At 35.1% G+C, this 13,008-nt stretch overlaps 1 protein-coding gene across 2 annotated transcripts; it reads left to right on the top strand.

Moving 5' to 3' along the window:
* Positions 1–2,396: 2,396 nt before the first annotated feature.
* Positions 2,397–5,082, top strand: LOC123531970 (cytochrome c). 2 transcript variants are annotated; one of them, XM_045313291.2, is made up of 3 exons: positions 2,397–2,550; positions 3,936–4,119; positions 4,506–5,082. In XM_045313291.2, exons 2-3 carry the CDS (start codon positions 3,936–3,938, stop codon positions 4,649–4,651), a joined length of 330 nt encoding a protein of 109 aa, XP_045169226.1. In that variant the 5' UTR covers positions 2,397–2,550; the 3' UTR covers positions 4,652–5,082. The 2 variants fall into 2 exon arrangements, with proteins under 2 accessions (XP_045169226.1, XP_045169227.1); XM_045313292.2 differs by lacking the exon at positions 2,397–2,550 and adding an exon at positions 2,810–2,956.
* The last annotated feature ends 7,926 nt before the right edge of the window (positions 5,083–13,008 follow it).

Raw genomic sequence — 13,008 nt, 5'->3', positions numbered from 1 at the left:
TGTTAATAATTTAAAAAATATTTGTATTGGTATAGAGCTTAAATTAACGATGAAACGAGCTTAATATGGCTATTAATGTAGCTTAGGCTGGAAGTTTAAATTTTTGATCACTTATACGAACTTTCAGATTAGAAACTGCAGTCATGTGATTAGTGACCAAATGTTGTTTAACAGAAGGACTCGATGTATAATCGTCATTATTATTTAGTTCGTATCGTAAAACGTTGATATAGTGTAGGCGTCAAAAGATGATAATATTGTTGACCGCCTTGTCTCTTGGAACTAAAACAACCTAGAATGAAATTCTCGGATATCCCTTTTCACCAGTCTTAATGTAAACTTGGGTTTAGATGGAAGTAGGTGTTTTAAAAGCCACACAGATATTTTATAAAGAGCTTTAAATGTTATATGTTAATGAAGTTAAAACCAAAGTTTTTGTTTCAGCAGATCTAAACGGAAGCATGTTCCAAACAAAGCAGCCTTCACAAACTGCAAGACCTGCTCACGACTAACCTGTTGGAACTACATTGGAAACGTGTTACATATGATATTCTTATTCCTGATAATGGCAATAAATTTTTTTTTAAAGCCTAAGAACTTATTTACTTACATAATAATAATAAAAATCTTAATCATCCGGAAAGTATATCTCCGATTCTTGCATATTTTCAATAAGTCTCCAGCGGAAAGCAAAATTCCGCTAGACTGGAAACATGCACCGTCTTTCAAAACGGAGAAAACATGATGCCATTAAATATAGGCTAATATTAATAACTTGTATCTATTGTAAAATACTTGGATATGTCATCTCTACTAATGTTATGTCTTTCTGGAATGTAACAGCATCTTATATGATTTTCAAAATGGCTTTAGATCAGCACATTCTTGTGGGACTCGACTCACTTGTTACAACATTCACACAGATATTATTATAATGTGTTTTGCCATAGCTTTTGGCAAAGTGCCACATAAGCACCTCTTGTATGAATTAAAATACTAAGGAATAACTTGTAATACTTTAAACCAGATTTCTGATTTTATGGAGGATAGTACCCAGACAGTGGTCAAAAAAGGTGAAATTTCAAAGACAGTGTCTGTAGCCTCCAACGTTCACCAGGGCACGGTTCTGGGTCCAATCCGCCTCTAAATCTTCAACAATGATTTTTCCGACTTTACACAACACAGATTTTTAAGACTCTTTGCGGATGATAGCACAATATACAGAGAAATAACTAAACTACTTGTATGATTTGAAGGTGCTGGTAAATGGGAATAGAACTGATTGATGAATTTCCATCCTTACAGGGAATCGATTCTATGATCGATCCCTCTACGGTAACATGCAATATACCGAATGAGATATATACTATTGAATTAAAAAAATGTGTACTTCCGGCACGTGCAAAGAGCGTCTGACTTCGGATTTTTTTGGAAGAATACGCTTTTTACTTTTGCCTACTAAGCGTCCGCATAACTTGTCCAGACAACAACGTCTTGCACATCAGTACAAATATGGATATATAGACTCAACGGTGTTCAATAAAGACATTTTCTGGTATATATATACGTAGTGTGCCCTTGTAAATAAAAGCAACTCGTGATCACAGTTAATATAAATAAAGATACATTTCCGGAAGGTGCGCCTATCCAAGAGGCGGAAATTACCTGTAATACAATACAATATGAGCAGTGTTGTTTTTATTTCAAAATCTACCTTTAAATTGATAGGAAATCGAACCTACGCAGGGCGACGATAATCAGGGGTAACATGCGATACAGATGCGATATGCCGAATAAGAAATTTACTATCGAATTAAAAATGTCCTTCCGTGCTGTCATTAAACATTTTCAAATGTTAGTCGAATCGATTCCCAATTGAGGCAATGCCTTATTTCATATTAAAAGTAACATCCTTAGTATGACACAGAAAAAGAATCACGCAGAAAACCCCACAAGGATAAAGCGTACAAATGAAAGAACAGAGTGTATCACCGGTGGCAAAAAAAAACACTGGGGAGCTTAAACTATATATTTGTAATCCAGATCATATAGCATCGTTGCGTACCTTCAAAGTGGAGCCATCCTTGACACTAACACGAAAAATAAAACACTGTACATTATGGCGATCCGTTTCGTATTTTGTGCACCTTTTCGCTGAAGATACATTTCGATATTTGAAAAATTAGGAAACGATAGTACGGTTGCGCTTTTTCGCGTGACCGGAAAACGCGAATGAGCATGCGTGTTGTTTGGGTGATTCTATTTTGATAGGTTATGCAACTTGCATTATATAACTACTTTAGAAGTAATTAGATTGATCTCAATAATAAACCGTCGTATTAAGTATTTGTATCAATTTGATAAGATTTGTTTTTTTTCTCAAAAGATTGCAATATCAAATGTGAACCTTCAACTTTAGAACATCTTTACCTGACACCCCTACATTCTGTATAAGACGGGGAGTCCAATAATTGTGACGTCACTGCTGTTGTTTGACCTTTTTGTTCGGCATCCCAGTTCACACGCTTGGGACTCCATCTACTCGAGAAAGTAAGTATTTTATTGACATGTAGCTTAATTAAACTTTCTTCCTGTATGTAGGAAACTCTCCAGATAGAATTTGAAACAAACAAATGCAGTAATACGAGTGAATTTAAGTACTAATCGCACTGTAAGTGTAAACGTGCCAAGGTGATCTCCACTGACAGTAGAGACCACTGACGAAATGTCGTTTCTTGTTACATAAACCAGCTCAAAAACGGTTTCATAACTTCAGATTACTCGCACTACTTAAAGCATACTCAAGTTGGCATATTTCATTTGAGAATGAGCTTGGAATTGTAAAATTATAGAAATTTTCATTCATCAAACTATTCAAGGTCATTTACTTGATAACCTAAAAAGTGTTTTTGGATTGTACAGAGTTAAATTTTACGTGTTGTAAATCTATTGAAAGGTAATTTAATTATGATTCTTCAATATTTTTATTTATGATAGTTTTTATAACACTTATCAAGGTAGCTTCTGTTGCATAATTTCCCATTTCTAAGAGTTTGTTCTTTTGGGGTTTGAGTCTGAGAGGTGTCCTGTAATAGATTTATTTATGAATTTTTATTGCATATTTTATAATACTTGAATCCCGTGATGAAAAGTTGCTTACCTTTGACTGTTCAGTATTTGAATTAATATCGCTACTTCTTGTAAAGTTTGTGTTGATGAAATGTAGTTTATATGGGTAAGGTCATACCATTTATTAATGAATTTTTATTGCATATTTTATAATACTGATGAAAAGTTGCTTACCTTAAACAATATTTGAATTAATATTGCCACTTCTTGTAAAGTTAGTGTTGTTGAAAGGTAGTTTATATGGGTAAGAATCCATACTCTAAACGAATTTTATTGTAGAAGTATGAATCTGTACCTAAAGACAAGGTTGTTAGGGTTTGTCTAGGAGTATAGACCTCTGTTTTTAAGATATTTTCAGTTATTTACATGTTTGATTTTGTTGCAAAGGAAATCTAATATTTAATCAATATTCACCTGACACTTCAAATAAAAGTGGTTCACAGATACCAACTTTTACTCAATTTACATTTTCCAAAGTCCAGACACTTTATTAACCTTATATAAAACAGATTACCTAATATATTATTCTATAGAAAGAAATCCAGTCCTTCAAAAATTCAGGAAAAGCTATAAAGAATTGTCATAATAAGGCAACTTTTTTGCACGTATAAATTGATATGCAGTTTGCTTCTAGACACTTTTTTTGCCATGTTTGGTAAGAAAATATTAAATTATTGTCAATTTTGAAACTGGCTTATATTGATCTATTAGAAATCAGTTTTTTTTATCCCTTTTATTTTGACAGTTACCTTTATGTGTGTGTTAACAAAACTGAACATTTATGTTGTCTCTGCTATGTTTTGCAGATGGCTGACATTCCAGCAGGTGATCCCACTAAGGGAAAGAAGATCTTTGTACAAAAATGTGCCCAGTGCCATACAGTAGAAGCAGGAGGAAAACACAAGACCGGACCAAATTTAAATGGACTTTTTGGAAGACCAACAGGACAATCACCAGGATTCACATATACAGAAGCTAACAAAAAGAGAGGTATAACCTTTAATCACAGTGTAAATGGAGCAAATATCTTTTTTTATTGGTTGGGGGAAATGGAGACTTGAAAATTCAGAAGTGTAATCAAAATTTTAGTTCATATTTAGGAAGGTAAAGAGTAGTGAAATGGTTTCACTGTCACACAACGATAATTACAATACTGATGCCCTTAGTTTACTTGAGAAAGCCGGAAACTTTCCACCTCAGTGCATAGTGTTGTAAGACAGTTTATTACACTTGCGGCTGAGGTGGTACAAGCTTGTGTTTTTACTTTGGTTAAATCTGTATAAGTGAAGCCTCATTTTACAGCTCATAAACAGTAACAGGTGGTGACATTATTTTGCACGTTAGAGAATCCTCAACAATTTTTGATTTATTTTCAGGAATTACTTGGGGCAGAGATACTATATTTGCATACTTGGAAAACCCCAAGAAGTACATACCAGGAACAAAGATGGTGTTTGCTGGAATCAAGAAAAAGACCGAACGTGCGGATCTGATCGCATATCTCGAGGAGGCTACCAAATAATGTGATCTTCGATTAGCTTAACAAATTCGATATGAAATTTTCAAGATTTTTAATTTAAAAGGTTTTTTACATTGACATTAATTTTGTGTTTTTAAAATGGCAAAATTTTAACCAGTTAATTGCAGTAATTTCTATTTTTGGATAGGTAATACTCAGGTTGGCAGCAAGCTTTTATATAACGTCTGTAATGTTAATACAATAAATTAACAGAAAAAGCTTAATGTCAGTTTCTATTGTATTTGATATACCCGGTTGTACAGATGTTTTATGCAACCTTTTTCCTAGGCTTGCCAGTTCGCTTTTACAAGCCACTGAGTGGTCACAGTCACATGTATATGATTTCACTAATGTACATTTTTTTCCATAGCAAGTAAGAGGCATTTATGTTTTAATGACTGTACTATATTTGTTTGAATAAAAGTTAAATTTTTTTTTCCGATTCTCTTTTGATTTCAAAATCTGCATGGTCCATCATGATCATAACTAAAGGTGATATTTAGAGAAATATTCGAATAATGCTCCACCTGGCATCTAAATGGCAACATTTAAACAAGCATGGTTATTTCAGTTAAAATTTATTTATTATCCTAAGGAAAATACAGTGGAATTAAGAAATAAAATGTGGCAAACTGTTTGATGTAATTTTTAACAAGTAAAATCTTTGCAGTTCATGTGCGAAAGAATTTCATCACAAGAGTACAGTCTTAGTGATATCTGAATAGGCATCAGAATTATGAACTATTTTATTTGGGAGAGACTTGCTATAATGTAATATTTCAATCTCGCAAAAAATCGATGATTATTTAGAAATGTCGTGAGCCAGATATTTGCCCGTTTTATGTTGTTTCCATTCTCGGCTTTTTTGGTATTGTCTGAACAAAACGTTCAGGGTGAGCTATTAGTATAGGTTGATGGTGTGGCATCCATTTTCATAAATTCTTACTTGGCATCTCAAAAACTAGTCAGAGTAACACCAAACATGGTCGATAGTATCCTAGCAAGGATCTCTTGAGTTTGTTCAGATAGTTTTTAGCTCACCTGGATATAGTGAAAAGGTGAGCTTTTTTGATTACCCTTCGTCCGTCATCTGTGCGTGCGTCCATCCGTCAACATTTCTTGTCTGCACGATAGTGGTTTCATTTATGATTTTATTTTAAACAAACTTGCACACAACTTGTATCACCATAAGATCTCAGTTCCTTTCTTGAACTGGCCAGATCCCATTATGGGTTCCAGAGTTATGGCCCCTGAAAGGCCAAAATTAGCTATTTTGACCTTGTCTGCACAATAGCAGCTTTATTTATGATTTGATTTATACCAAACTTGCACACAACTTGTATCACCAAAAGATCTTGGTTCCTTTCTTGAACTGGTCAGATCCCATTATGGGTTCCAGAGTTATGGCCCCTGAAAGGGCCAAAATTAGCTATTTTGACTTTGTCTGCACAGTAGCAGCTTTATTTATGATTTGATTTTTACCAAACTTGCACACAACTTGTATCACCAAAAGATCTTGCTTCCTTTCTTGAACTGGCCAGATTTCATTTTTAGCTCGACTATTCGAAGAATAGGGGAGCTATCCTACTCGCCCTGGCGTGAGCGTTAGCGTGAGCGTCACTCAAATGTTTGCGTACCACCCCAAATATTTTCAAAGTCCACTGAGATATTGTTTTCATATTTTGTATACTTGTTTACCATCATGACCCCAGCCTGTAAAAAGGAGGCAGCTCTATCAAGTATTTTGATTGAATTACGGCCCCTTTTCGACTTCGAATAAATGTTAAAGTTTGCGTACCACCCCAAATATTTTCAAAGTCCATTGAGATATTGCTTTCATATTTTGCATACTTGTTTACCATCATGACCCCAGTCTGTAAAAAGGAGGAGGCAACTCTATCAAGCATTTTGACCGAATTATGGCCCTTTTTCGACTTGGAATATGCTTATTGTAATGTAGAAGTTTTACTCATTGCTTATGTTATACTATCAAGCACTGAGAATAGTCGAGCGCGATGCCACTGACAGCTTTTGTTTGGTTCCAGAGTGATGGCCCCTGAAAGGGCCAGAATTAGCTATTTTGACCTTGTCTGCACAATAGCAGCTTCATTTATGATTTGAATTTAATTAAACTTGCACAAAACTTGTGTCACCATAAGATCTCGGTTCCTTTCTTGAACTGGCTAGATCCCATAATAGGTTCCAGAGTTATGGCCCCTGAAAGGGCCGAAATTAGTTATTTTGATGTCTGCACAATAGCAGCTTCATGTATGATTTGATTTTAACCAAACTTGCGCACAACTTGAATCACCACAAGATCTTGGTTCCATTCTTGAGCTGGCCAGATTCCTTCATGGGTTCCAGAGTTATGGCCCCTTAAAGGTCCAAAATTTGCTATTTTGGCTTTTGCAGCCATATAGAGACTTCATTTATGGTTTGATTTGATACAAACTTTCAAAATATCTTCAACAGCAATAAATTTTGGATTCCATGACGAATCTGTCAGATCCAGTCTTAGGTTCCAGAGTTATTTTATATCTGATTACCTCCCCAGATTGTAATCAAAATGGATTTATATCAGTAAGTACTTATAGGACTTATTTGAAATTTCATTATTGTAATTAGTTGGACTGAGACAATCCGGGTAGATAACTATGGACTGATTTTATGTCAAATTACCTCCCTTTATTTCAAATTAAAATTGGTATATCTCTGTAACTGATGAAGATACTGATAAATTTCATTTATGTCAACAGATGGACTTGGACAATCAGTGAAGATACATATTGACTGAATTTATGACAAATTACCTCCCTTTATTTTTTATCTAAATGAATACACCTTAGCAGCTTCTAATGAGATTGGTTTGAAATGATCATCATTTTGAGCAATGGTACTCAGGTGAGCGATACAGGGCCATCATGGCCCTCTTGTTTTACTTCGAGTAACTAGAGCTAAAACTCGAGAATAAACATCGAAAATGGCTATTCTCGAACAGCATGATGGATTTTCACCAAACTTTCTCAAAAGTGTACTTGCTTAGATCTTTCTCTTTGGAGCTTTGCATAAAAAACATTCAATTTATTGATGTTAACCTTGACTTATGGGTAGGTGGTGATGAAAATATGTGGAGAGAGCATACTGGTAAACTGGATTGGAAGGTGAAGGGTTAAATTCCAAATGTCAGATCTGTCAGTCATATTTCATATCCAGAGCATAACTTAAGACCTATTGAAGATAATGACTGGATACTTCAATGTTTTTAAGCAGTGATGAAACAATTTGCAAAATGCATCAACCAACATAACTTCACTATCTCCAACATAAGCCACCACCAAAAATAAAACACTTGTACACTAATGTTCCTTGGTATCCTGTCAATGCCAACCCCTTCTTCCACAACCCCACTATCTCCCACATACTTTTAACTCACCTGAACCTAAGGTTCAAGGTGAGTTACTATTATAAGTAGATGGTCTGACATCTGTTGTTGATTTTCCACAATTTTAATATTCTGCTCTGAAACTACTGGTCAGAATTTAGTTCCAGTTGGGGGCACTCTGTCCCTTTAAAGGGCTGCTAGAGGAAAAATAGAAATGCCAGTAATCAACTTCTCATGAACTATTTGACGGATCTTCATCAAACTTTTATCAGTAGCATTACTATAAGGTCCTCGCCAAATTTTTTCAAATGAGAGCACTCGACCCTAAAGGGCCGCTAAAGCTGAAAAATTAATACCTTTTAACCACTTCTTATGAACCAATATGGATCTTCATCAAGCTTGGTCTGTAGCATCATTGTAAGGTCTTGTGCAAAGATTTTTCAAAATTAATGTGGGCACTCATTTAGGGGCCACTAGAGCTAAAAATAAAATACCTTTAAATTTATCATGAAAAATTTGGTTGATCTTCGTCAAACATGGTCTGAAGGATCATTTTGAGGTCCTCTCTCACCTCCGCTCAAATGGTGGTGTTTGGCCCCTTAAGAGGCCGCTAGAGCTTAAAAAGGGTATTGGACCTGTAATAGAGTACCTCCTTTTTGAAGAGTATTCAGTTCCTACTATAAACCTAACTTTGACAGCAATTTTCAGCGGGGTGTAGATTCAAGCCCCACTGGGACCAAATTTTTTTTCCCCATATTTTCCTTTTTAGCTCGCATGTCACAAAGTGACAAGGTGAGCTTTTGTGATCGCGTGGCGGCCGTCTGTCCATAAACTTTTGCTTGTGACCACTCTAGAGGTCACACTTTTCATGTGATCCTAATGAAAGCTGATCAGAATGTTCATCTTGATGATATCTAGGTCAAGTCGAAACTGGGTCACGTGCGGTCCAAAAAACTAGGTCAGTAGCTCTAAAAATACAAAAACCTTGTGACCTCTCTAGAGGCCATACTTTTCAATGGATCTTCATGAAAATTGATGAGAATGTTCACCTTGATGATATCTAGGTCAAGATCGAAACTGGGTTACGTGCCATCAAAAACTAGGTCAGTAGGTCAAATAATAAAAAACCTTGTGACCTCTCTAGAGGCAATATTTTTCATGGGATCTGTATAAAAGTTGGTCTGAGTGTTCATCTTGATGATATCTAGGTCAAGTTTGAAACCGGGTCAACTGCGGTCAAAAACTAGGTCAGTAGGTCTAAAAATAGAAAAACCTTGTGACCTCTCTAGAGGCCATACTTTTCAATGGATCTTCATGAAAATTGATCAGAATGTTCACCTTGATGATTTCTAGGTCAAGTTCGAAACTTGGTCACGTGCCATAAAAAATAGGTCAGTAGGTCAAATAATAAAAAAACCTTGTGACCTCTTTAGAGGGCATATTTTTCATGGGATCTGTATTAAAGTTGGTCTGAATGTTCATCTTGATGATATCTAGGTCAAGTTCGAAACTGGGTCAACTGCGGTCAAAAACTAGGTCAGTAGGTCTGAAAATAGAAAAACCTTGTGACCTCTAGAGACCGAATTTTTCATGAGATCTTCAGGAAAATTGGTGAGAATGTTCACCTTGATGATATCTAGGTCAAGTTCAAAACTGGGTCACATGCCTTAAAAAACTAGGTCATTAGGTCAAATAAAAGAAAAACCTTGTGACCTCTCTAGAGGCCATATTTTTCAATGGACCTTCATGAAAATTGGTCAGAATTTTATCTTGATGATATCTAGGTCAATTAGGTAATGAATTCTCTGCAAATGTTTTGATAGTGGCCATCACATTGAAATTTGTCTCTACTTGAGCTTGAGGAAATACCATAAATTATACAAAATTTACAAAAAACGCACGGTAAGGCAATAGAAAATTAGTTTTTAGATTCTCATCCCCGCCCGCCCCTATCTGAAACCCCACGCCTCGAAATTTTTTATTGGTCAAAATCCAGATATCCAAAATTTCATGTCCGGATACTGATACACTTTCATAAACATTGCATAATTCTAGAGTTTAAAGAAAATGTTTAACATATTATGGTAATGCAAAGACAATTTAACAGCATTTGACAGTATCTGATATTAAAATTGCCATTTCATGCCATTTTCACGTGCAAAGTATACTGAATTACCGCGCTATTTGTTTCATAGATATGGAAATAGGATTAAAATTATTGATGCTGTGCATGCAAGTGCATCTAATTAAAAAATATCGGAATTTTTTCAAGTGTAGAACTACTAGATTCCTCGTATTTTAAACTTTAAGCTGGAAAGTCAATATCATCATCATCGGTTCCAAGGGTATATAGCTTTAAGCACATGCTCAGCAGGAATGACAGATTGATTGTTTTCTTTAAAAATCGTGGCTATACTTAGACAGAACTAAATATTTTGAATTTGCAAATACACTGAACAGACAAATATTAATTTGCCGTTGTTGTAGATTTACAGATTTGTATAGGATACAATCAACCATCAGACAAAATAATTTACTATCACATTATAAACAAGATAAAAGTTTATGACATAAAATTATTTTGTTCATTTCAAAATTATTTCAAAATGGGTTTTACATATACCGGTACAAGCATTTCAAAGACACAGCAATACACACTAGAATATCAATACAGTGATATTTTAAATAGAATTTGTCAGATTGACCTCACAATACCATATTTCCAAATTAAAAAATAAAAAGTGTCCACCCGCCCCATTTTTTCTCGAAATTCGGATGAGAATCTAAACATTTATTTTCTCTGGCCTAAAAGTTGTTTAAAAGCAACACAGTGCGAAACATGGTCAACTTTAAGAATATACCAATCAAATGCCATTTTTTAAACATTACTATTAGGGGTCAAACTCTGTCAGTAGCATTATCTTAAGGTCCTGTCCCATTTTCACTCATCCGATTTTTGAAAAAAAATCTACGAGGTATTGTGGTCACTTGATCGTTGGCATTGATTAAAATTTTTGATTAGGTCCACCTCTTCCTGACAACTGTAAGAGCTACACCTTTGAAACTTTGCACACTTGTTTAAATTATGATCATTAGGGGACTATGTAGGCCAAGAACCAAAACACTGATAAGCATTTTGTCAGAATTATGGCCTTTTTTGTACTTGAAAAAAAAGGAGTTTCTTGGTTAAAATTTTTGCTTAGGTCTGCCTTTTCTCAAAAACTATAAGAGCTACAGCTTTGAAACTTTGCACACTTGTTTATCATTATTAAAGGACTTTGTAGACCAAGAAACATAACTAACCTGCATTTTGTCAGAATTATGGCCCTTTTTGTACTTTGAAAATCTGTAACTCTTCTTACATATTGTCTAGCACTTGCAGACGAGCGATGGCACCCTTTAAGCCTAAGAGGCTGCTCCAGCTAAAGTTGGAAATGTATTTGAACAACTTGTGAACTGCTTGATGGATCTTCAAAGGTCCTCTCCCATATGTTCAAATGGAATTGTCCAACCGCTTTTTAGGTTCTGCTAGAGCTGAAATAGAAATATCTTAAGGAGGTAGGTTACCTTGTTACCTGAGAGTAAATTCAAATTAGTTGAACTGCAGTAATTTTTTGTATTTCGGGTAATTTAAAGGTTTAACTGCTACAATCTCAATTTGTTTTACAGTTTATCAGAGTCCCTTCGAGTAGAATTTTTATCCAGGTTTGAAGTACATGACCCTCCAAAGATATTTATGTCTCCCACCACACAGTGGTGTGGGAGACATATTGATTTACTCCAGTCTGTGTGTGTGTGTCTGTCACAAGCTTGTCCGCACCCAAAGTCGAACATTTCTCATCCAATTTTCACCAAACTTGAACAAAATGTGTTTGACCATAAGAGCTTGGCCAAGTTCGATAACTAGCCAAATCCGTCCAGGCGTCTTGGAGTTATGGCCCTTGAATTACCAAAAATCGGCCTTTTTACACTTGTCCGCACTCTAATTCAAACATTTCTCTTCTGATCTTCACCAAACTTGAACAAAATGTGTTTGACCATGAGACCTCGGCCAGGTTTGATAACTAGCCAAATCAGTCTAGGCATTTTGGAGTTATGGCCCTTGAATTACCAAAAATCGGCCTTTTTACTCTTGTCCGCACTCTAATTCAAACATTTCTCTTCTGATCTTCACCAAACTTGAACAAAATGTGTTTGGCCATAAGACCTTAGCCAAGTTCGATAGCTAGCCAAATCCACCCAAGCACTTTTGATTTATGGCCCTTGAATTACTGATTGGATCCACTCATCCAGACCATATAATTGGATCCACTCGTCTAAACCATCTGAAGAAACTAGACATTTTACATAGGGGCAGTTGTGGGAGACATGTGCTTTTCTCAAAAGCATCTCTAGTTTATATCGAAATAAGAAGGAAAATACGGATATTTAACACTTTTCTGTGTATTTTGGTTTTATTGTTATCTGTAGAAGTCTGCATAATTGATAATTTTACTAGTATGCGCGTTAGCTTTCTAATATAGCTTAAAATGTATATGTCGTGGGGCTCGTGTTTCCATGGTAACACATTTTCTCTCATTTTTAAACAAATATGTATGAAAACAGGTTTTTTGACGGCTTCAGTGCCATCTGAAATGACCAACATGGAATATTTGGGTAATATTATAAGCAAAATAACAAGTCTTTTACATGGTACCCTATTTTTCTTAAAGTTTAAAGTAACCATGGCAACAGAGATGTTTAAAATAGCGTATATCTTGCTTTTTATCGTAATTTCTTATAAAAAATATTAAATAAAATTATCTTTCTTGTTAATGTAGCTTTAAAACATCGTATTTCTAACGTAAGTAATATTTTTGTTTTATTTGCATTTATTTAAACAAATTTCACAGCTTAAAATACTTACAGCAGTACCCCTTGTCTGACATTTTTCATGGAAAAATCGTTCTGCAGGCTGCTATTATTCCCATTGATATTA

Source organism: Mercenaria mercenaria, chromosome 11 (genome assembly GCF_021730395.1).
Source record: "Mercenaria mercenaria strain notata chromosome 11, MADL_Memer_1, whole genome shotgun sequence".
Taxonomy (NCBI): Eukaryota; Metazoa; Mollusca; class Bivalvia; order Venerida; family Veneridae; genus Mercenaria; species Mercenaria mercenaria.
This window is presented reverse-complemented; position numbering and strand designations above follow the sequence as displayed.